The sequence below is a fragment of the Poromitra crassiceps genome (assembly GCF_964638095.1).
Source record: "Poromitra crassiceps genome assembly, chromosome: 1".
NCBI classification, from domain to species: domain Eukaryota; kingdom Metazoa; phylum Chordata; class Actinopteri; order Beryciformes; family Melamphaidae; genus Poromitra; species Poromitra crassiceps.
In genome coordinates this window covers 5,893,478-5,917,540 of record NC_139623.1, presented here as the reverse complement: position 1 = coordinate 5,917,540, position 24,063 = coordinate 5,893,478, and the positions used below count along the sequence as shown (strand labels likewise).

The 24,063-nt window shown below is 46.1% G+C and overlaps 1 protein-coding gene across 1 annotated transcript in view; it reads left to right on the top strand.

The window, feature by feature from the left end:
* Positions 1–23,233, top strand: part of LOC310786666 (phosphatidylinositol-binding clathrin assembly protein-like) — a gene marked incomplete at both ends in the record, with an annotated part of 81,136 nt that extends 57,903 nt beyond the window's left edge. The window contains 3 exons of the mRNA XM_083647925.1: positions 3,548–3,604; positions 3,742–3,861; positions 23,180–23,233. Of these exons, the coding sequence (XP_083504051.1) occupies positions 3,548–3,604; positions 3,742–3,861; positions 23,180–23,233 (231 nt within the window). The remainder of the gene's footprint in view (positions 1–3,547; positions 3,605–3,741; positions 3,862–23,179) is intronic.
* Positions 23,234–24,063: the final 830 nt, after the last annotated feature.

The following is a 24,063-nucleotide window of genomic DNA, read 5'->3' as shown; positions in this document are numbered from 1 at the left end:
TGTGGTCCAGGGCGTAATGTGTGGGGGGGGAGTCGACTTGTGGTCCAGGGCGTAACATGTGTGGGGGGAGTCGACTTGTGGTCCAGGGCGTAATGTGTGGGGGGGGAGTCGACTTGTGGTCCAGGGCGTAACATGTGTGGGGGGAGTCGACTTGTGGTCCAGAGCGTAACATGTGTGGGGGGAGTCGACTTGTGGTCCAGGGCGTAACGTGTGGGGGGGGAGTCGACTTGTGGTCCAGGGCGTAACGTGTGGGGGGGGAGTCGACTTGTGGTCCAGGGCGTAACGTGTGGGGGGGAGTCGACTTGTGGTCCAGGGCGTAACGTGTGGGGGGGGAGTCGACTTGTGGTCCAGGGCGTAACGTGTGGGGGGAGTCGCCTTGTGGTCCAGGGCGTAACGTGTGTGGGGGGAGTCGACTTGTGGTCCAGGGCGTAACGTGTGTGGGGGGGGAGTCGACTTGTGGTCCAGGGCGTAACGTGTGTGGGGGGAGTCGACTTGTGGTCCAGGGCGTAACGTGTGTGGGGGGAGTCGACTTGTGGTCCAGGGCGTAACGTGTGTGGGGGGAGTCGACTTGTGGTCCAGGGCGTAACGTGTGTGGGGGGAGTCGCCTTGTGGTCCAGAGCGTAACGTGTGTGGGGGGAGTCGACTTGTGGTCCAGGGCGTAACGTGTGTGGGGGGAGTCGACTTGTGGTCCAGGGCGTAACATGTGTGGGGGGAGTCGCCTTGTGGTCCAGGGCGTAACGTGTGTGGGGGGAGTCGACTTGTGGTCCAGAGCGTAACGTGTGTGGGGGGGGAGTCGCCTTGTGGTCCAGAGCGTAACGTGTGTGGGGGAAGTCGCCTTGTGGTCCAGGGCGTAACGTGTGGGGGGGGAGTCGACTTGTGGTCCAGTGCGTAACGTGTGTGGGGGGAATCGACTTGTGGTCCAGGGCGTAACGTGTGTGGGGGGAGTCGACTTGTGGTCCAGGGCGTAACGTGTGTGGGGGGAGTCGCCTTGTGGTCCAGGGCGTAACGTGTGGGGGGGGAGTCGACTTGTGGTCCAGAGCGTAACGTGTGTGGGGGGAGTCGCCTTGTGGTCCAGGGCGTAACGTGTGTGGGGGGAGTCGCCTTGTGGTCCAGAGCATAACGTGTGTGGGGGGAGTCGCCTTGTGGTCCAGGGCGTAACGTGTGGGGGGGGAGTCGACTTGTGGTCCAGAGCGTAACGTGTGTGGGGGGAATCGACTTGTGGTCCAGGGCGTAACGTGTGTGGGGGGAGTCGACTTGTGGTCCAGGGCGTAACGTGTGTGGGGGGAGTCGCCTTGTGGTCCAGGGTGTAACGTGTGGGGGGGGGAGTCGACTTGTGGTCCAGAGCGTAACGTGTGTGGGGGGAATCGACTTGTGGTCCAGGGCGTAACGTGTGTGGGGGGAGTCGACTTGTGGTCCAGGGCGTAACGTGTGGGGGGAGTCGACTTGTGGTCCAGGGCGTAACGTGTGGGGGGAGTCGACTTGTGGTCCAGGGCGTAACGTGTGTGGGGGGAGTCGACTTGTGGTCCAGAGCGTAACGTGTGTGGGGGGAGTCGACTTGTGGTCCAGGGCGTAACGTGTGTGGGGGGAGTCGACTTGTGGTCCAGGGCATAACGTGTGTGGGGGGAGTCGCCTTGTGGTCCAGGGCGTAACGTGTGGGGGGAGTCGATGGGATCACACCAGCTGCGACTTGTGGTCCAGGGTGTAACGTGTGTGGGGGGAGTTGCCTTGTGGTCCAGGGTGTAACGTGTGGGGGGAGTCGACTTGTGGTCCAGGATGTAACGTGTGGGGGGAGTCGATGGGATCACACCAGCTGCGACTTCTGGTCCAGGGCGTAACGTGTGTGGGGGGAGTCGCCTTGTGGTCCAGGGTGTAACGTGTGTGGGGGGAATCGACTTGTGGTCCAGGGCGTAACGTGTGTGGGGGGAGTCGCCTTGTGGTCCAGGATGTAACGTGTGGGGGGGGAATCGACTTGTGGTCCAGGGCGTAACGTGTGTGGGGGGAGTCGCCTTGTGGTCCAGGGTGTAACGTGTGTGGGGGGAATCGACTTGTGGTCCAGGGCGTAACGTGTGTGGGGGGAGTCGCCTTGTGGTCCAGGATGTAACGTGTGGGGGGAGTCGATGGGATCACACCAGCTGCGACTTGTGGTCCAGGGCGTAACGTGTGGGGGGGGAGTCGACTTGTGGTCCAGGGCGTAACGTGTGTGGGGGGAGTCGACTTGTGGTCCAGGGCGTAACGTGTGTGGGGGGGAGTCGACTTGTGGTCCAGGGCGTAACGTGTGTGGGGGGGAGTCGACTTGTGGTCCAGGGCGTAACATGTGTGGGGGGGAGTCGACTTGTGGTCCAGGGCATAACATGTGTGGGGGGAGTCGACTTGTGGTCCAGGGCGTAACGTGTGTGGGGGGAGTCGCCTTGTGGTCCAGGATGTAACGTGTGGGGGGGGAATCGACTTGTGGTCCAGGGCGTAACGTGTGTGGGGGGAGTCGCCTTGTGGTCCAGGGTGTAACGTGTGTGGGGGGAATCGACTTGTGGTCCAGGGCGTAACGTGTGTGGGGGGAGTCGCCTTGTGGTCCAGGATGTAACGTGTGGGGGGAGTCGATGGGATCACACCAGCTGCGACTTGTGGTCCAGGGCGTAACGTGTGGGGGGGGAGTCGACTTGTGGTCCAGGGCGTAACGTGTGTGGGGGGAGTCGACTTGTGGTCCAGGGCGTAATGTGTGTGGGGGGGAGTCGACTTGTGGTCCAGGGCGTAACATGTGTGGGAGGGAGTCGACTTGTGGTCCAGGGCGTAACGTGTGTGGGGGGGAGTCGACTTGTGGTCCAGGGCGTAACGTGTGTGGGGGGAGTCGACTTGTGGTCCAGGGCGTAACGTGTGTGGGGGGGAGTCGACTTGTGGTCCAGGGCGTAACGTGTGTGGGGGGGGAGTCGACTTGTGGTCCAGGGCGTAACATGTGTGGGGGGGAGTCGACTTGTGGTCCAGGGCGTAACATGTGTGGGGGGGAGTCGACTTGTAGTCCAGGGCGTAACGTGTGTGGGGGGGAGTCGACTTGTGGTCCAGGGCGTAACGTGTGGGGGGGAGTCGACTTGTGGTCCAGGGCGTAACGTATGTGGGGCGAGTCGACTTGTGGTCCAGGGCGTAACATGTGTGGGGGGGAGTCGACTTGTGGTCCAGGGCGTAACGTGTGTGGGGGGAGTCGACTTGTGGTCCAGGGCGTAACGTGTGGGGGGAGTCGGGGACCCTTTACTTAGATCACAACTTACTTTGACACTATAACAAAACCTGTCCACAGACAGAAACACCTGACAAAGTACTCAAAACGGCTGACGTTGTAGTTCCCACTACAATAGGTGTCTCCCAACAACCATGAGATGCAGACATAACATTTGTGCACAACTTGTCAATTAGGTGTATAGTGAAAATGAGCAGAAAAGACATTTAATCTCAGTGTCTTTAAAATGAAGATTGTGATGAGTGTTTGGACTTTGTTGCCTGGTCAGAAAGTCAGAAACGTATGTTAACGCCTGTGGTGTCCCTCTCTTCCTTCCTACAGGCTCCAGCACCAGTGGCTTTTCCTATGACGACACCCCAAGTGCCTGTGTATGGAATGGTAAGGAGCACATTTCTCTCCTCACACGTCACACCCACACGTGTCTGAACTGACAGAAGTCTGACAGATTGTTTATATCTTGTCCTCCACCTTCTCCTCGCTCGACACCTGCACTCACCTCTCTCTGTCCGCCTCAGCTCCCTCCTCAGATGAGCCATCAGATGGGAGGAGTTCCTATGATGGCCCCCCAGCCTGTCATGTACAACCAGCCTGTCCTAAGACACACCAACCCCTTCGGACACATCCCGGGAACACAGGTCTCTCACTCACACACACACACACACACACACACACCTCAAGGGAAAATCCATGGTTTCATCATAGGCATTAGTGAGTGACCTTGCATTTATGGGTGCATGTTGTTTAGTGGTGTATTTGTCTTATTCCCACAGCTTAGTGGCCAAACACAGCCCACATGGTGTCATGTTGAGATGTTCCCTGCACCTACAATAGCATTTGATAGCAGAACATGTTTCAGTTACTGTAGAGTAGTGGAAGTGTGAAGTTTAGATTCACTTAGGCTGAGGTCAAAACTCATTTTTAACCACTCCACACAGAGTTAATACTGTAAGCCAGTGTTAGTTTGGGTCACAGATGCGTGGGGGGGGGGGGGGGGGGGGGGTGGGTCTCACCAACTGGTCGTCATGGCAACTCATTACCTATGTTTTTTGTGAGTTTGGGTCCCAAGATGAAAACCTTTTGGAACCCCTGCTGTAAACTATATAGTTTGGCAAATCCGTTAGGACATTTACTTTGTGCATGACAAGTAATTTGACCAATTGTTTAGAGATTATTTTACTTCTAATTCACTATACTGTAGAACTATTCCAGTCGGTCAGAAGTTGACGCACTAAGTTGACTGTGCCTTTAAATCCAGACAATGGTATCATTGTGACACAATTTGAGTCAGTTGAAGGTGTACCCGTGGGGGGTTAGGGGCTGCATCTAACTGAAGACAGTTTTGTCAGTTTCTCAAAGAGCATTTCTTTAGACCAGTCAGGTTCTCAAACTCTTTCACCGCAAGGACTCCTAAACGGACACAAATTAGGCCACAGACCCCCATCCGATAAGATTTCTGCTTTTAGATGTTTTTTTGCTGCGGATCTCCTGGGATCCCCTCAAGGACCGCTGGGGGTCCCCAGACCCCACTATAGCCATTTTCACACATGCGCTTTATACCGGGACATTACCAGAAAGTGGTCTATGCCTTTCATGTGTGAAAATTGTTTTTCGGCACAAGCGCGCCCCCGCGATCGCTGATCTTTTACTACCTCCTCGGTAGTGACAGGAGGACCGGTATGCTGGCAGAGCAACTCAAGTGTGAAATGTGTCAAGTCATTTGCCGGTCGTTCTCTCATGGGCGAGGTGTAGCCTACACACGTTGCTTAACGTTCCAGCGTGCATCATCTAATCATTCGCGCACATCAGAGCAAACTGGCGAAATGATCTTCTCGTCTCCTCTGCCCTACGTCCTCCTCCCCATGCCTGCTGCACGGCGCAGCGTGCAACAGTTAAATTACCTTACAGCCAATGTTAAATCATCCAAAATTAATATGAAACAGTAGCCTATTGGAAAAACGGGCAGAATATGTTAATTGAACTCTTCTGTCTACACTAATCCTCCTCTTTATCCACACTGCTATCCTGAAATAACACAAGGCATATGTTTATATATATTTTTGAATGAAAAGTAAAGTAGATTACTTTATTATCACACTACATTATTATTAATTAATAATTAATTAATTAATTATTATTATTAACTCAAATAATCAATTAGACTCGCGTGCGGTAGGCCTATATGTTTTCCCTGCCAGCAGGCATACCTCATGCGCTGCTGAAGGAGGTTGTGCTCCATGAGTGATGCACTTTTGGTAGATTCGTTTCCCAGTAACAGCTGATCGTCCTGAAAATTGTCTAAGCTTTTTCTGAATATTTTTTTACACTATAACCGACATGGTTGATATAATAATTTGTTTGAGAAATGTGAGTATCGATCATTAATCTAATCCTTCACGCAGAACTGCATGATCCTGCTCTCATCTCGTCTCCCTCGTGTCGTGTGTGTGTGTGCGTGCGCGTGCAGTCAATGCCATGCAACTTATGGTAGCCTATAACGTTAAATTGTCTGACGGCAATCATGCAAAAAAATTGTAATAGGATAATGATGATGATGATGATGAATCATATAATACTGTAATAATAGCCTATTGAATAATCCACGCATAAACCAGTCACCAAAACGCTGCATGTGAAGATGTTTTAACCATAAAATGCTGGGCCCGGTTGCACAAAGCACCTTAAGTTTGCTCCTTAAGTATGACACTTAAGGTTTGATTTCTCCTCAGCTGAGGAATATACTTAAGGGTGTTGCACAGACATCCTTAAAAGGTTTCCTTAGTTAAGGAAAACGCTGAGGAATTTACTGTACTGGAAGAGATTTTACGGCAGTAAAATTCTACTGTTTCCATGGAGACCGTGACGGGTGCGTTTTCTCCGCGGGTCTCGCCATAGATAGACTGTATATTGTCCGCGCGCCTCCGTCTACTTGTGATATCGCCTTGAACAGAACAACAACAAACAAACAAGGCAATGGCAGCAGAACAAAAGAAAAGAAAACCAAACTGGTCAGAGGAGGAAAAGACAATGCTATTGGAGGAATACAATAGGACAAAACTGATACTAAAAAGTAAATTTGATCCACTGATTACAGCCAGCAGAAAACAGCGAATGTGGGAGGAAATAACAATGAAAATTAATTCACGAAGTTTGGGTGGTCCAACTCGAGACGCTCGGACAAATTATAAATGGACTGACGGTCAAATCTATAATGTAAAATCAATTGCTCATCATTAAGTGTATCTATTGGGTTCTCCCGGTCTCGGAACACTCTTCTCGGGATGCGTTCATTTTCTTCATGTATCGCCATAAACTCAGCCATGTTGCGGTTAAGGTAGAGCCAGAGGTACCTTAGTTTTTTTTCCTTACTTTGGTTGCTAAGGTCTTTTGTGCAACAGTTAAGGAGCTTCTTAAGTATTAAGAGCAAGATAAGGAGCAAACCTTAAATACTTGAGCAAAAATGTTAAGGAGACCTTGAGGAGAAGACTTAAGGTTGTTTTGTGCAACAGACTTTATTTTAAGGAAACCTTAACTCCGACTTTAAGGAAAATCTTAACTTAAGGTGCTTTGTGCAACCGGGCCCTGGTCCTCAGCCTATACACAACGGGATCTTGTTTAATCCAAAAGTGTGAAAGGCTTTGATCCTAATTTTATATTTCAGCTTATAGTGCAAGTCGAGCAGTTTGTGTGCTTTGCCTAATTTTGTCACATGCATGATGCCCGCCTTGCATTGCCTATGATTTTATTGACGAACTGTCCCTAATGACCACGATTGATATGATAGGGATAAAATAAGGACGATTCCCCATCCAAGTGCACACGTCACTCCCCACCCGCTCTGCAGTGCCCCCCCCCCCCCCCCTCAAATACACGTACTTTCGCTGCTGTTGTTACACATGTGATCCCTCAGGTGTGAAGGGAAATTCCGGGAAATATCCAGTCTTGATTTACAGGTAATTTCCCTGTCTGTATGTGTGAAAACAGCTTTTGAGCATCACTGCTTTAGACTGACCATTTTACACCAATGTTCAACATTCACACACAGGGAGAAAGAAGGGGCAGAGAGAGCAGTTTCTCTGCGCGCGGGCTGAGTTCACACAGGATCAGGCGCTCGCAATGCCCCCCCCCCCCCCCCCCGTGCTCCATTCATAGTCAATGGTGGTAGTCCATCAGGCTCCGGCAGTGGGCGGCGCAGAGGTATGCGTGAAAAACACGCAGAAGTTGTACGGCGAGAGAGCTCGCGGCGATCCAACTTCTGGGGGATGCAGCCCTACGTCACACTCCGCTGGCCAATCTAGACGCTCCACACACGCACATAGCTCTGCTGTTTTCCTCTTCTCTTCTCTCTCAAAAAATCGCGGCTATATCCTCTACATCTGTAGCCTGGCTCCAGAAGAGGAAACGAGTTTACGAGTTGACAATTCAGTCTGAATATCAGGCTAGTATATCTGTTCTCTTTACAATCAAAATCCTCCGGTTAGTTTGTCAATGAAAGCCTGCCTGCCTCAGCACTGGTCTTTTCCTGGTTCACTCGCACACATGCTGGTTTTGAAGGGGACTCGGGGAGAAGGCAGGAAAGGGGGAGGGAGAGGGGGGGGGTGAAGTGAGATCCGCCCACCCCGACGGACTTCAGCCGGACTATAGACGGTTTTAACTTGACAACAAAAACATTCTAAATTGAACCCCCGTTCACTTCCTGTTGCAGTGTTTGCTATGGACATAAAAGAAAAAAAAACATTCAAGTGCAGGACTGACCATTCCGTGAAAACAGTCTATACAGCTGAGCGGCAAAAACAAAAGTAACAATGTCGAGTGAATATTTCTGCAGTTTGCCGAATGCTGAGAAAAAGGAAGTGCTGTGGGGTTGCGCTCTGGTGAAAACCGTCTATACGTCTCAACGGATTGTGTCTGAATTTGGCCTACACTAGCCTCAAGACATGGTGTGTTTTGAGTAATATTCACACCTTTTCTCATTGCCTTTTCCACCCACACGTCTTCTCTGGGGGCTGTTGCAAGTAATTCTAGGAAATGTAGGAAATCACTAACTGACATAGAAGCAGGTTGAAGGAAAGTGGTCAAAAAAAAAGTAAATTACAATGCTTACACACATCACTCCTGCACTGCACCATACACTGATGATTTCTAACATTTAAGTGTAGGGTAGGTTTTCCCTTTAATTCACACATATTTCCATGTTTGTCTTTATGATTTACATACACCTAAAAAATCATGCGTGAATAATAAATATATTCTTTCATAGCTGTTTCTATGGTTTGATAACTAGAGGTCAGTGAGCTGTGGCAGTATTAGTTAGCCAAATAACTTTAATTTAATAGTAAAAATCTAATCTAATCTTCCCAAGTGCAGTTCATAATGATAAATCAGTTGGCATGGCAACAAGACATCCATGAGAACAAACAATCAAGTGTGCTTTGACCAATTACTCAACACATCAAGATTAGCCTAATTTAATTTCTAACTGAGCAATTCTGCTTCTTTAAAGGAACATGTCAACATTTTGGGAGCTTTGCCTATTTGCCATATTCCCTGATAGTAATACCGCATTCAAGACGGCTCAGAACTCTGGGAAAAACCAGCTCCGACTTGCAAAAAATGTAATGGTTGCTCGGGTATCATTTCAGAGCTCCGGTTTGTCCGAGTTGACGCATCAAAGTGTTTGTTGACCTAATTTGAGGTGTAATTACTATGGAATGTGTTTGTCTTGTTTATATTTTGCTCTGAGTATAGCAACTAGAAATATTGCATGCTCATTTCTATTGTGCCTCGCTGAGCAACTGGCAGTTGTTGAGCAATTGTGGGCCCTGTGCCGCGCAGAACCCCTTGCTTTATTATAGTAGTGAGATATGTTTAATTCAACAGGTATATTATACCAATCCTAGCTTAGCTTACTGACTGCGTTATGAAATAATGCAAAAATGACGAGACATTGTCATTTTTGAAGCAAATACATAGGCAGAACTACTGACAAAACCGGAAGCTAGGTCTCGTAATTGTACATTATTATTTCATAATGTGGTGATTGCACGAGTGTGCAGAAGAGCGTTTCAACCCGCGTTGTTATAATTATAATGTTGGTAATATATGCAGATTGGCAGCCTTTACCTTATCTTCAGGTTTTCCTGTGCCGAGATCTCCGCAGTTTAGAGGCGCTTTCGTGTTAGAATGTCCAGAATGACGCAAAATGCATCATTCTGGACAGGGAAATGAACATCTGTTATGTTGGCCGGTTGTTCAGATTGTTTTGTATTATTTTTTCTGTATGTGCACATCCACAGAGAATTGCATTGAGAGCCTTAACGAGCATTGAGTCAGACCAGCTGGTGGGGGCGGTGTTTCTGCAGGCAGACTCATTTCTTGATGCAGAAAACATACACAAGGGTAAACACTGTCTATCTGCATATATTACTGAGATTCTAATAATACAAAGCCAGTTGGAAATCGGCAAAGCTTTCCTTTAAGCCAACTAGCAGAAGGGATGCATCACTACGACTGCACTACTACTGTGTTCCTTTAAATCCTCCCAGGAAGCGGTTTTGCAAGCACTGCAGCAGTTAATGTGCTCGTCAATAGATGCCTGAGCACTTGATGAGGTGTTTTGTTCAACTAAATTACTCTCCATTCTACTGTCCTCCACAGATGCACTTCATGTAGGGATGACGCTGTTACCATGGCAGCAAAGCTGAGAGGGCAAGAGAAAGAGATGAAGAGAAAGGGGGGGAGAAAGTGGAAGCAAACCAATCCAGAGCCAAATCCAGTGCAGGACGATGACAGAGAGAGGACCAGAGATGAATCGCTGAAGTCTGTTTGCTTGTCACCTCACCTTCTACTCTCCTCACTCACCTCTCCCCGCGTGGCTACCCACATCTCTGTCTCCTATCCTGTAAAGCTGGGACACCAGAGGCCCATATCGAATCCCACTCATCCTCCATTTGATTTGCTATTTCTGAATGGGTAGTGTGCTGTCCGTTTAAATCCATGATTATGGCTTGTGATGACGCTACGATGACTGACAGCTGTCCCCAAGTATGGAAGCTTCGCGACCCTTTCCTGACTCCCCGATCCTGATATCCTGTAGATAAAAGGGGAAAAGAAATTCTCCCCTTAACTTACCCACTTCCCTCCCCGCAACTGACTCATACCTGGAGGACACGCATCTCTTTCTCTGATTGGATCGTTTGCACGCACTTTACTCAATGTGAACTTTGCCATGGGCGTATGTACGTGTAGGTGATTTTAGCATCTCGTCCAAATCAGTTCCTGCTTGTGTGTCATCCATCACCTGATGTCAGAAGCAACATGGATAGGTGTGTATGCGTGCGCGAGTGTCCCTTTTTCTACATTTCAGCGTGCTGTGGCAACATTACGGTTTGAGTCTTTTACGAGTTCCATTGTTGTTCTTTATTGCCAACTTCGCATCCTGAATATGACTTGGAAAGATTTTAATTTGTGTGCGCGCATGTGTAGGTGGGCTTAACTATGTCGGGTACGTACGTATGCATTTTTCTTTTGCATTCCCATGTCTAGATGTCAGGTACCTGATGCCATTACTGTGTTGCCAGGTACCAATGAGTTACTGCACTGGAGTGACTGATCCAGACCCAGGCATCACATGTGGATGTAAACAAACCTCATACACCAACTTTGCTACTTGGGGACATGTTATACTGTGTGTGTCCTTTTTCCCCTCCTCTACAGCTGTGCAACTTCACGCAATCTCACAACTGTCTTTTTCACTCATCTGTAGACTGTTTAGAAGCTGTCCCTGCTGTTTAGAAGCTGTCCCTGCTGTTTAGAAGCTGTCCCTGCTGTTTAGAAGCTGTCCCTGCTGTTTAGAAGCTGTCCCTGCTGTTTAGAAGCTGTCCCTGCTGTTTAGAAGCTGTCCCTGCTGTATAGTAGTCTTGTAATTTTTGTGAGTCCGTGTCTGGATTCTGTACAGAATTCACTTTTTTGTTTTGTAACTAACTCCTGTTCCGTTATATACCCTTTACTGCTCTAAAAGTGGTAAACAATGCACTGAGAGCCAGACAGAGGTGATTAGATGTCCATAAGGAAGTGATTCTCAGTCTGGCCAATCAGAAACAGTCCTTGTGCTTACTGCCGCCTGTGTGGTGGTGTGTACTCCTTCTCCTGAGCATTGATTGGCCTGTACAAAATGAGTCTCTCGTGAAGCCCTTTACTTTGACACATCTGTGAAGGACACAAACACTAGCTAAGGGTCATTGTAGCAGCAGATGTTCCATGTCCACTCAGAGGAGTTGAGTGACTTTCTAAAGTGGAGAGGAGTCTGTTGATGGTAGTGTTAATATTGATGGACAACATGCCACTGAAAAGGTAAAGATCAGAAACAAGGAGATCATAGTAAAGTAACTGGGGCTAATGTCTGTTGATCTGAAACCCTCATAATGCCCACTGACAACATACGGACTGATGAGGACAGAGACAGGGAGACGTTCACAACTTCACTCCACCTAAATCTGTAGTGAATTCTGACACCTAATGGTGAAACGTAGTAGTGCACTGAACTGACCTGCTATTGGCTCATCTCTGTGCCCTGTGTGACATCACCCGTCGCAAAGACCAGCCAATAAGAGAAGGCCAGTTCAGGAGCCTCTTTTTTTCTGATGAGGTGTCAGAATTTCAACAAACATTTGGGTTTGGGTGTAGTTAAATCTTGATGTGAGATTCCTGGTAGATTCAACGATAATAAGCAAGAGCCACAGACACACGGTCATTATATAGCACAAACCTTCAAAGAGGGGACGACGCTCTGCTGCACAAAACATTCAAATCATTGCTGGGATGTACAGTCGAAAGGGGCAATAATCGGTTGGAAGTTGTTTTCTATTGATCGTGTCTGTTCTATGTACCTGTACTGTATGTACTGTATGTTTGTGTGCACATGCCTTCCCATCCAGATAAACAGGGTCCTGTTCCTTGGAGAAGCGGCAGAGTTTCCCTGTGTACTTACCGTGGTTAGAGGTCAAAGGTCGAGCTGGTAGCGTGTACTAACTTAGCAATGAGCTGTTATTGTAAGCATGTCTCATGCTACATGACATCACTTTAAGATGGCTCTAGGATCATTCATCTGCTGAAAACAACGTACAGTGAAGCCCCCGAAGCGTCGGACGGCCTGGAATCTAAAGTGAGTCTAAAGCCAACCTCTCCAGACACCTGGAGCTGCACACGCGGACGATTCCTAACAAATCTCAGAGAAATGCGGCTGTAACACATGTCAATGATTCTCCCCTGAACTGTTAACTACTGGCTACTCCAAAACCAATCTCCCTATAGGTAACTGCAGCTATGACTCCACTACCAGTGTTAGAAAACCTTGATCACTAAGCAGGCAGAGCTTTTCTGACGACGTCTCACCTTTGAATGAAAATCTAAATACGTGGCCAGCCGACATTTTGGACATGTTCTTTGGAAAATCGTAGCATTCTCCTTCATTCACCCCCCTTGTTCCAGTGGTCTGTCTTTCTCTGTCAGCTGAATGCTCTTTTCATTATGGCACCTCACGCGCACAAGCCAGCTCTGTCCATCCTAGGCCAACCTCTGACTGTTACAGTTTGCTGTGTCCTCTGTATATAGGTAACGCTCATGTGTTTTTAGACGTGCTCTCTCAAGAGTCTCTGTAAAGTGGTCGAAGCCCCATTGGACGACGTACAGATGTCTGTTTCCAGGGGCACTATTGCTGCCGCGGTGGCAGCACTAAGTGCTTCTGTTTGACTGCTAGTTCAGTAGGGTTCATAGGGTGATGATAAGACTAGAAATATTGCGCGCTCAGTTTCGCCCGCTCAACTGTTGAGCAATTGTGACCCACATGGAACCTTCTAGTAGTGAGTGCAAATAGAAACAAAACCAACCGTTACCGCGATCACTGTGGCAGTACTTTTGTGGCAGTAGTGCCGTTGGAAACAGGTAACAACTGTACTCTACGTGGGACAATGTTTATTGCTGTATCTGTGTTTGAATGGTTGTATTTTGAAGGTGTCATCATCAAGGGAGGGGGGGGTGGGTGGGGGTTGATGTTTGTCACATCTTGAGGAGGGGGGGGGGTGGTCATGGGTAAACTATCACAACTGGTCTATACCAAGAGTGTCTTCATCGAGGGAGTGGACAGGACAGGGTCTGTCCTCTTCGAAACAGGAACATTTTTTTGCACCAAAGTCATCATCAAAGCGCAGCTTCTTCTTATTCAAGGTCACTACTACGGATGGATGATATCAGAACTCAAAAGGATTTTTTTTTCCTTTTTTTCCTTTCTTTTTTAGAGACAAAGAAACTGTCTCCTTTTGCATGATTAAGTGTCGTCTTTTTATTGGCTTGTGTGCCCGGTAAACGCATGACCATTGTGTGAACTCTCACTTACCGGTGTGTTTGGAAAATGTTAAGGAAATTTCTCCATGAGATTTTTTACTTACCTCTTTGACATGAACGTCCATGACATTCATAATCAACTGTTTGACAAGATGCAGGCTCTGTAAACTGTTTGAAGGCTGCCTCGCATGCAGAAATGCAACTTGCAAGTCCCCCATCAAACTTCAAACCCAGTTGTCACAACTGCATCTTTGTAAAACATCATGGATGTCAATGCCAGTCATCACCTAGCTAGCTAGACATTGCAGTCTTGTAAAACCGCTCTCTTTATTAAAAGCGTTGCTATTTTCAATACGTGTTTGAATGCTTGCTCCTTTTTCGTACTCTGCCAGCAGCATCTTGGGAGGCTGTGATTGAACGTCAAAGTACTGTAATACATGTTTGATCTGGTGTCCACATTGTGTGGTGTGAAACATGTGTTTGCCCAGTCTTGTCCTGTCTGTTTCCATCAATTAGACTGTATCGTACCCCCTGTCATTCACCCCGACTACGGACTGGTTTCCTGAATATAGGCTTAGATTGCCAGCAGCTTATTAGCACTGATACCATCCATGTTGCATTTTAGGTAAATACACAAAGATGACCTTCGTTTTTAGACAATTTCTAAAAAACTGCTACTAGATAAGTGTACATGAGACAGGTGTCATAGATCAGGAACAGCATTTTTCACCCCTGTTCAAACATTGTACAGATGGGTATGTTTAGTTAGAAGCCTACACTTTTCATTAACCTTAACGTGAAAACTCTATGAAGCGGATGTCGGGGAAATGATACTATTTGTTGTACTTTCATGTTTTATGGCTTGAGTGTGTGCTGTAGTTGTCACCAGAAAATCACCACAGTAGAGTCCACTTTCAGTCTTGGTGGGCCTCCAGATATAACGCGCACACAACAACCAGGCATCGTTGTGTATTACGTCTGTGTGGTTTTTGGGCTTTTATTTTGAAGGTGTGTGTGTTTTGGGCTTTTATTTTGGAGGTCTGTGTGTTTTGGGCTTTTATTTTGAACATTGTGTGTGTTTTGGTCTTTTATTTAGAAGGTTCTGGGCTTTTATTTTGAATGTTCCGAGCTTTTATTTTGAAGGTCCTGGGCTTTTATTTTTTAAAGTTCTAGGCTTTTACTTTGAAGGTTTGGTCTTTTATTTCAAAGAGTTAAGCTTTTATTTTAAAAGGTTTGGGCTTTTATTTGAAAGGTTCTGGGCTTTTATTTGAAAGGTCCTGGGCTTACAGCCTTAAGTGGAAAACATAGTTGTGTGTCAGCCTCGACTTGGAGCCTTGCTGGTGGCAGCTAGTCCTGTATACTTGAACGTAAGCTTGACGAGGGGTCGCAGGGGAGTCCCCAGCAAAATGAGTGAATTGTGTGATTTCACTAGGATTTCAATGACTAGAAGTTAGCCCAAAGAGAGAATGTAGTGCATATACTTGGTAATAGCTTTCCCTCTGTCCTGTTATCTCCCCATCTACATTATACTTGCGCCGTTTGCGCCGAGTCACATTTTCGAGGAGCTGCACGCCAGCTGCTCCGACAGGCTTGCCAGCTGCAGCGCACCCTTCGGCGCATTTGGTGAGGGCTTTGACGCACAAGTATGTTTTCCGCTATAGATCGGACCCAAAAAAACAAGCTCGACCCAAGCCCGTTCCGTCTGAGCTCAGTCCATCCCATTGGCTGCATTTAGAGAATCTAACCTCTACCTGGGCTTTATTTTGAATATCTGGGGTTTTATTTGGAAAGTTCTGTGGTTTTATTTGAAAGGTTCTGGGCGAAGAGTTCTGAGCTTTTATTTTTAACGTTGTGCTTTTATTTTGAAGGGCTGTGTGTTGTGTTGTGTGGTTGCATCGTGCTGCGTGGTATTGGTCAATGTCACAAACGTGTGTTGCCATAGTAAATTTGGTCAATTGACAACCAGATCTACAGAGGAGATGGACAGTCTGGTGGGCTGGCATTACATCATCTCAAGAGGGTCTTGAGACTCATACATTGAGCAGAGAAACCACTGTATTTTGCCTATGTTCAGCCAACTTGTTTGGATAAGACATTGTGCCATTGCTTAAGCAACTAAACTTAAACAATAAAAATAAAATATCTAACTTTTCTCAACTTTCCAGAAAGAACTGCCAAACCATGAGTAACAAACATTGGAAAATAATCAATGCAACATACATTATAATAAAGAAACAAATCGTCATCCTGTAAACCAGGGATACTCAACTTGCTTTGCCCAGGGGCCACTTTCGTGAAATGATAGAAGGCCAGGGGCCAGTTAATAAACAATCAATATACATTTTTCTGTAGCGGATTGTAGGTTTTTGGGGTGTCAGCCGGAGTTTAGTCTGACAATGTAGTGCACACCGGATAGTTAGTTAGGTTAAGTACATACATAAGTGCCTGGGTAGCGAGCAGACGGCGGTATTTGACAATTTAGCAGCTAAATCATAGATTATTGAAAGATATTCCATATTCCAGACTGAAATGCTATAACAGAAGTGGAGTATTGGCCAGAATGACATGAACATTTGGACACTTATTCAGCGGGTATCTTGCATGTTGCGTTCAGGTTCACTGTAAAAAAAAAAAAAAAAAAAAATTGCAATTCCATCGCCCGCGGGCCGCCAGTTGAGTATCACTGCTGCAAACCTCCCTTGTAACAATTTATTAAGCTTTTTTTTTATCATAATTGTAAATCAAATATTACTGTTTACTTATATTCATTTTCATATGATTTTAGCACACACTAACACACTTCTAAATGAAAATCAAAACTTGGAATATAAAAATCATCATCTGAATGAAAATCGAATTTGTCGATTTGAACCAGAAACGAAAAACATTGTGCCATAGACATAGAAAGGAAAAAGGCATTCCCAAAATCCTCCATCTCCTTTGTGCTACTGCCCTTGTAGATCTGGCTTATCAGAATGGCTGTCAAAAGTGGTAAATGCCGGAGAGCCGGAAACTTAAAAAGACTAATTGAAAGACATTTGATTTTAGATTGATATGAATTAAGCTGACCACCAACACAGAAAGTGGCAACTACAACTACAGCACACACTCAAGACATAAAACATGAAAGTACAATAAATAGTATAATTTCCTCGACGGTGGACATGATAGAAAAACTATCACGAAACGAGAAGGTTATAATAGTTAATCTGGGTTTAGCTTTCCTAAAAGCATCCTGAGACTACTTTCTCAGTCTTCTTGTTGGGAGTACGTTGGGGAAACCTAAAGCTGAATAGTTTTTTCTTTTAAAATCAGCTTCACCTCAACTTTTGCGAGGCAAGTTACAAGGTACATAAAAAAGAAAGGATTTCTACATTTCATTACATTACGTCATTTGGCAGACGCTTTTATCCAAAGCGACTTACAATAACACACTTTTTGTCAGCAATAGAGCAATCAACTATGGAGCAGTCTATGACAACTACAAATCCTGAAGGAACAGTGGTACGAGTTTAGTTTGGGATTTTTTTTCTAGATATTTGTCACCCCTGAATCTGACTCCTAAGCCCCTTCTAAACATGCAGTGAAATCTGGATTATAACCAGCTGCTAGCCGGTCGGCCTGCATGTTTAGAAACAATTAGCCGTCTTATGCGCACTCCTGCGAGTGTGGATCATGACCATCTGAGACCCTAGTACAGGATCCGCATCGTTGGCAAAGCGGCTGTTGTTTAACACCGGCACTCATGTTCCGGATCATGTATGTCTGAGTGGGCGGGTGGTTAAATGGCACTTTACACACCATTAATGTCCCAGTGCTATTTAATAATTTCATGAATGGACGTAGTTTTATGTGGCTGGATTATTTGGAAGAGAGCCAAATGAGTAAACAAGTAAAAGTTGAATCGTTTCTCTCTCCCCCCCCCCCCTGGAATTGACCATTTCCAGCTGTTTCTACACAAAGAAACAGCTATGTCATGTCATGTCTAGACAGGTAAAACAGGAAAATATCCTGCTCTGGCTACCCGGACATGCTCCAGACTTCATGTTTAGAAGTTGCTCTAGTGTATATACTCAGCGCACCTTATGCTTTCATCTGTAGTCTAACTGTTCAGGAAATTAAGGAGATGAGAGGCGAGGGTTTAAGTTGCACTGTATTATTCAAGCCATGGGGTCTTTGTAGTCTTGGACTTGTCTTTACGCAAGACTCCAAAGACAATTATCCATAAAGGCTCCCTACTCAACAGACCCCCTCTTTCGGGTCCGGCATGTGAATGGGACCTCAAGAGATTTCATTCCCTGTTCATTTAAAAAATCCTTATAGAAAAAGTTGTACTTGGTCAAACCAAGCGATTCAGCTAAATTCAGAATCTGGGGAGACCATATAACATTTCACTCAGACAAAAAAAGAGAAATAATGATAAATAATTGATACCACCAACAAGTCAAGTCTACATCCATGTCTGTCCATGACTCATACAAGTACAAATTCCTTGAAACCCACGGCGCAGCGATGTGGACATTCAGCCTTATGGTACTTTAGGCATTGTAGCCACTCCCCTACCCACCCCTTGAACCCCGACTCTCTACGACCTTCCTATCACTAGCTAGGACCCCTTTCCCCTAGCCCCACCCCCTCCCACATGCCCCCTAGCCACGCACCCCCCCCCCCCCCCAATTGAACCCTGACTCTACAACCGTCCTATCTCTAGCGCCTTTCCTCTAGGCCTGCCCCCTTACTTAGCACCACCCCCTCCCACCACTTCCCTCAAGGCGTTCCTGAGATATCACATGAACAGGTGGTCGTGAAGTCACAGTGACCTGGAACCTTGACCACCAAATCCTAATCACTCACTTCATCCTTGAGTCCAAAGCTTGAGCCAAATGTGAAGGCGTTCCTGAGACATTACATTAATGAGCATGGGGTGGATGTAAGGACGGCCAACCCCACATGCCTACGGCTATCGCAGGCAGAGGAATTTAAAAAAATAAAAAGTTTTTTTGGTCCCAGTGAAATGTTCTATGGTCTCTCCTGATTCGGAATATAGCTGAATCGCTTGGTTTGACCAAGTAAAACTAAGGATTTTTCAAAACGTCCTAGGCACTCTAGTCATCACTGACTAGCTTTTGGTGAAATCTGGCTGCTGGAAACCAGACATGTTAGCAGTGAAGACATCTTATTTCCATGTTGTTCAGCCAGTGCAAGGTGCCTGATGGCCATGCAGTTTCATACTCCACCCTTCAGTCTTGGTCCATGTATGTACATAGCAGGCCCACTCATCATGTGAGCTCAGTATACCCTCAGTACTGTGTATAGTATACTACATTAACTACACACATTAGCAGCCATCTGCAAACTGTTCATTGTTGTTGCGGGCATGATACATAGTAGTGCCCATGAACAAGTCTGGTTAGCAGGGATACCTTCAATTTCTTATTTTTTGTACATCAAAGTGATAGAATTATCATCAACAATGGGTTTGCAGCAGTTATGAAATTTTGGTTTTTATTTGAAAAGCAGAGATTAATGTTTTTGGAAGAAAATGGAATAAAACGTCATCTGATGCTGAGCTGACAGATTTCTTTGGCGATTCTCCACAAGTACTTTCAAACAAAGCACCTCAAAATCATTAATTAAGACAACACTTGTGCTCCAGTGTTTCCTCTAGGATTTCCTTTACAGCATTTCTACCTGCTGGGTCGTGCATGTGCAGTACACCAGCGTTTGGAGTGAACATCAATATCTGCAGTGTTCAATGTAACATGTTCTCCCCAACTGGCCCACTTGGTCAGTAGATCAGAGTTTTACTGGCCCCTTGCATTTCACTGGCCTGGCAGCCAAAATTTCCATAATTTGGAAGATGTCCATAATTGTCCACTCATTTCTAGCTTCATTTAGTTGTTTTTGTTTAGTTGTAGATATGTAATGTTATTACAAATATACAAAAATATAACAGGCACATATTGGATCTGCACCAAGGTCAATAGTAAATACAGCATTCATTTTCTCAATGATATAATAAGGATATGAGCCGCTGCGTGTCAGAAATATAAAGCTATTTACAGGACATAAATACACCGTATTTCCTCTGTTCCAGGCCGCTGCTACATGGCCTTATAGCGTTGTAGTGCATCGATTAAAAAGTTACAAATCATAATTAAAGCTGAAATAAGGTCCAGGTTGTAAAAAAAAATAAAAAATCCTTTAAGTCCTAGTGACGTTTATTTGGCTGACTTGATTCCAGATCAGTTCTCTTCTGAGTGTGTGAATGACATGACGACGTGGCAAAACATTCAACAGAAAAAACATGGTTCAATTCAATGTAATTTATTGATAATTAACCATTTCAAAGAACATAGGACAAAATGGAATTTAAAACAAAATGATAAGATCCGTTCATTGTCATTCATACAAGTTGAATGTGGCATTGAAAATCATTGTTTGGAGGGGGGGGGGGGGTTGAGCGTCGAACCAGCAACCGATCCTGAGCCAGGTTATTCAACTGAAATGGAGCGCCGCCTACCAATGTGCTCTTGAGCAAGGCACTTAACCCCAAAGTGGCGCAAATACAAAAAACCAAAACAACCCGTCCTATCTACATATCCAGCTCTGGCTGTGATCGCCTGGTACTCTTGGGGTGACAGGCTGTTAAGATGCAGGACGTGCTGACAAACAACCTGCCCGCTTCGGTGGCAGTTAGGGGCTAAGATTTAGGCTAAAGGAGGGAAATATGTACCGGTACTCAAAAGAAGGGCTGTGTGAGTGGGCAGGTCAGGAGCAGGAATGTATCATGTGTGCTTGGGGGGGGGGGGGGGGGGGGGGATGCAGGGATGTGATCGTCGGCGACACTAAAAGCAGGAAAAAAGCAATCTCCCATCATGTCCAAAAATTTGAAATCTTGAAAAAAAGCAAGTGTGGTCATGGCTGCTGTGTGGGTGTGTGTGTAGACGTGGTGTTGTTGTTGTCGGGAAGGGGCAGGAGTGTGTGGTCTGAGTGTTTACCTTAGTGGGGGGACCCCCCATCGTCCACAGGCCTAAACGCTGTTGTTTCCCCCATCCCACGCTACAGGTGGTGCGTGTGGTCGTACGTCCAGGGCTAGGGCTCAGTTAGGCCGCCTCCCACTCTAGCTGCAATAATCAGCAAGAGGAAGAAGGTGGCTGGAGCAGCAGCAACAACAAAGGCATGCAACTAACAGTTCACATGGAGCAGCTGGAATAACAATGGAGAGGGCTATGTGTCACTTCAACCTCAAACAGCACTACCAACTCAGCCGGTGACCAACAATCATTAGGAATAATAACGTGTGTGTGTGTGTGTGTGTGTGTGTGTGTGTGTGTGAATAACAAGGAATGGAATAAACCTGGTCATATGAAAATACATGTGAAACGTGTGGTCTGGTTCACATGTGAAATATGCAACCCAGAGAAAAAAAGAAAAAAAGATGTAGATATTAGTGGGGAGGTAAATGTGGGATATGCATGTAGAGAATGCCAGTAATCCTAGTGATGATGTGTCGTCAAGAAGAGTGTTTGTGGTGAGATCAGAAGGGCGGGGCGGGGGGGGAGAGGAGAGACAGAAAGGTCAGCACAGGCCTTCACAGACACTGCTGCTCGCTCGGGAATATCAACGGGCCCGACTAGACACCAGACAGCCTTGATGATATGCACCTGCTGGGGGCACTGAGACTAGCACCTCATCATCCATTCCTATTCCTAGACTTAGCCAATGACTTACACTTGACATAACGCTACACACATGTGCCGCCGGCCAACTCTCCCTTAGACTACAGTGCAATTTAGATCATGGGTCATACAACACGTGCCAAGGTTGATGTCTTCTTACACAGTGTTTGTAGTCAAGTCACTATATCTCGGGTCCCCAGTGTTCCGAGGCCACCAAAGAAGAGTCAGAGTGGAGTCCCTCCCCATTACTCGAGTCAGAGTCTGGAGTTACCGAACAGGAGCGTGAATCCATATATAGGTGAAAGCTGAACGCTGATCCACAATCACGAGTCAAAACTCTACGCACGACTGCACGTCCAACAGACTCAAGACTCCACAGCGCTTAGTAAAGCTCATAAGACTCACTGGCCACGAAGCTAATCCCTGTTAACGGCCACCACCACCCACACAGGTTGCCACTGCCACTAACCTGTACAAGTCCCTAACTCGAACGTTGTTTAAGAATACAATACAATCAATTACCCTAACATTTCAGTCAGTCAGTATTCTTATTATCCAACCAAATTCGGTTGAAGTTACTTCAGCTTAAAATGACATTTCAAGTATTTGAAAATTCAAAATAGGCTGATCGTACTTTCCTGCAATTTGTAAGGTGGTCTGAAAACTGGCTTAACATTCCCTCTGAGTCACTGATGTCTGGTCGCCATGACAGCAGAGGTGTGACAGTAACTGAGGTGGGGGGGAAAAGCTAAATGCCATCAATGCTAACCTACGTCACCATGTTTGAACAAAGTACAATGTAGCAACTGAAAATTTCAATCAATTTTATACAATAGATTATTTTGACACCCTATTAGCCAAATAACAATTGCTGTCATTTCCCTAGCTTTCAAAATTTCAAATACAGTATGTAGATACAAGTATGAACGCCCCCCCCCCTTAAAAAAAAACATATATACTCTGCCACGGTCACCACATAAAAACCTGGAGCCAACTAACGAACATAGTCTAAACTCCAAGAAAGATGTGGATAATATACTCAACTAACTCTTCGCACGGGGGGCTCCGATAATTCAAACAAAATGAAGAAATGAGAGTAAAAAATAAAATTGCTTTACACAGAGATCCACAGCGCCTGTACCAAAAGCTCTGGCCTGAGAGTTCTCTCTTTTTGATTGGTTTGGTTCAGACCCAGATCTGCACACAGAGAGGCGGGGCTAACCAAGAGAGAGAGTGGGGGGGGAAACACAAGCAAGGTACAGTGGCAACCTGCTCTAAATGACCATCCCAACCATGTACTTTAACAGCAGTAGATGTTGTACTTTAACAGCAGTAGATGTATTACACACTCATTGCGTGCTTTGCTCGCCTAACTGCAGTTGAGCAATTATGAGCCACGCCCCCGCAGAACCACATGGCATTTGACAGCTGTGAGAAACAAAGTCTAATAATCTACTCCGTTTCTTTAGCCCATTTTGCTCGTCACACGATCAACCTTCCATATTTGGCTAGTATCTCCTCAGTCACACCAACTCGGGCATCAGGACAGACTGCTGGTCTCCCTGGCAGGTTAGGTGGTCAGCCTGTGGGCACTACAACAACAGAGCTCCGGAGTTATAATAATAAGTAACTCCGACTGGACAATGTCTTCACGCCTTTGCAACACACTGGCTATGTCTATGTTCCAGATAAGCTGTACAGCCAGCAGGCAGAATGAGAAAGAAAACAACATGATTGTGCTGCTACATCGTTAACGCCGAGAGCAACATATCTGAATGATAAACTCAACCAAACGCCGTCTGGTCAAACTGCGGTAATACTGATCTACGATTGGGAAAAATTAAGAAAGAAAAACAAAAACAGAAAACATTGACGGGGGAATTAAAATATACTGTGTCTTATGTCTACCTTCTGTCCCTACTTGCCCTGGCAGCTCCACAGCTGTGCCCTCAGCCCACAGGACAGCCTGCACATTGGCAATCTGTAATGGATGATGGTGGGTCATTATCTTAACACGTGTGTAAAGGCACTCCTCTGGTGTGGACGATGAACTGCACAAATCAAAACAACTTGGTTGATGCGCTGCCTAAGCCCCCCGTTCACACAGGACGCCGAAGCAACGCTCAAACGAAGCTGTACCTACGCTGTACCCACAAGTTTCATTTAGGCGTCCCTGTTAACAGGCGAAGCCGTTCACACCACCCGCGCGCGTGCCACGCTGACGCCGTGCCGAAGCCACGCCGAAGCGATCACTCAGGATTGACGATTTTCCAAGCGTGAAGCCGCAGGCATGAAGTCAATGGGAGTTGTGGGCGGGTTCAAGGCGAGAGAGTAGGCGCTGAGAGGAAAAGACAAGGCGTCTTGTGTGAACAGTAAGATGTACGTTCAGCTTGTGTCTGCTTCAAGCTTCAGTTCTGCTTACGTTCGGCGTCCTGTGTGAACGAGGGCTTAAGGGACAGCGAGCTCACCCGAAAATTCTAAGTACATATTTTCCCTCTCACCTGTAGTGCCATTTATCACCTGTAGTGCCATTTATCCATCTAGGTCAATATCAGCCCTAGAGATTACTGGTTTCTATCAAATACAATGGAACTGATGGCACTCTGCTTGTGATGCTCAAAGCACACAAAAATACATTTGAAAAACTCAACAGCAATGTCTCTTTCCAGAAATCATGACCCAGTTACTCAAGATAATCCACAGATTATATATATATATATAAATATATATATATATATATATATATATATATATATATATATATATATATATATATATATATATATATAGCCAATCTCTCCAAAGCCCAGGCCACTA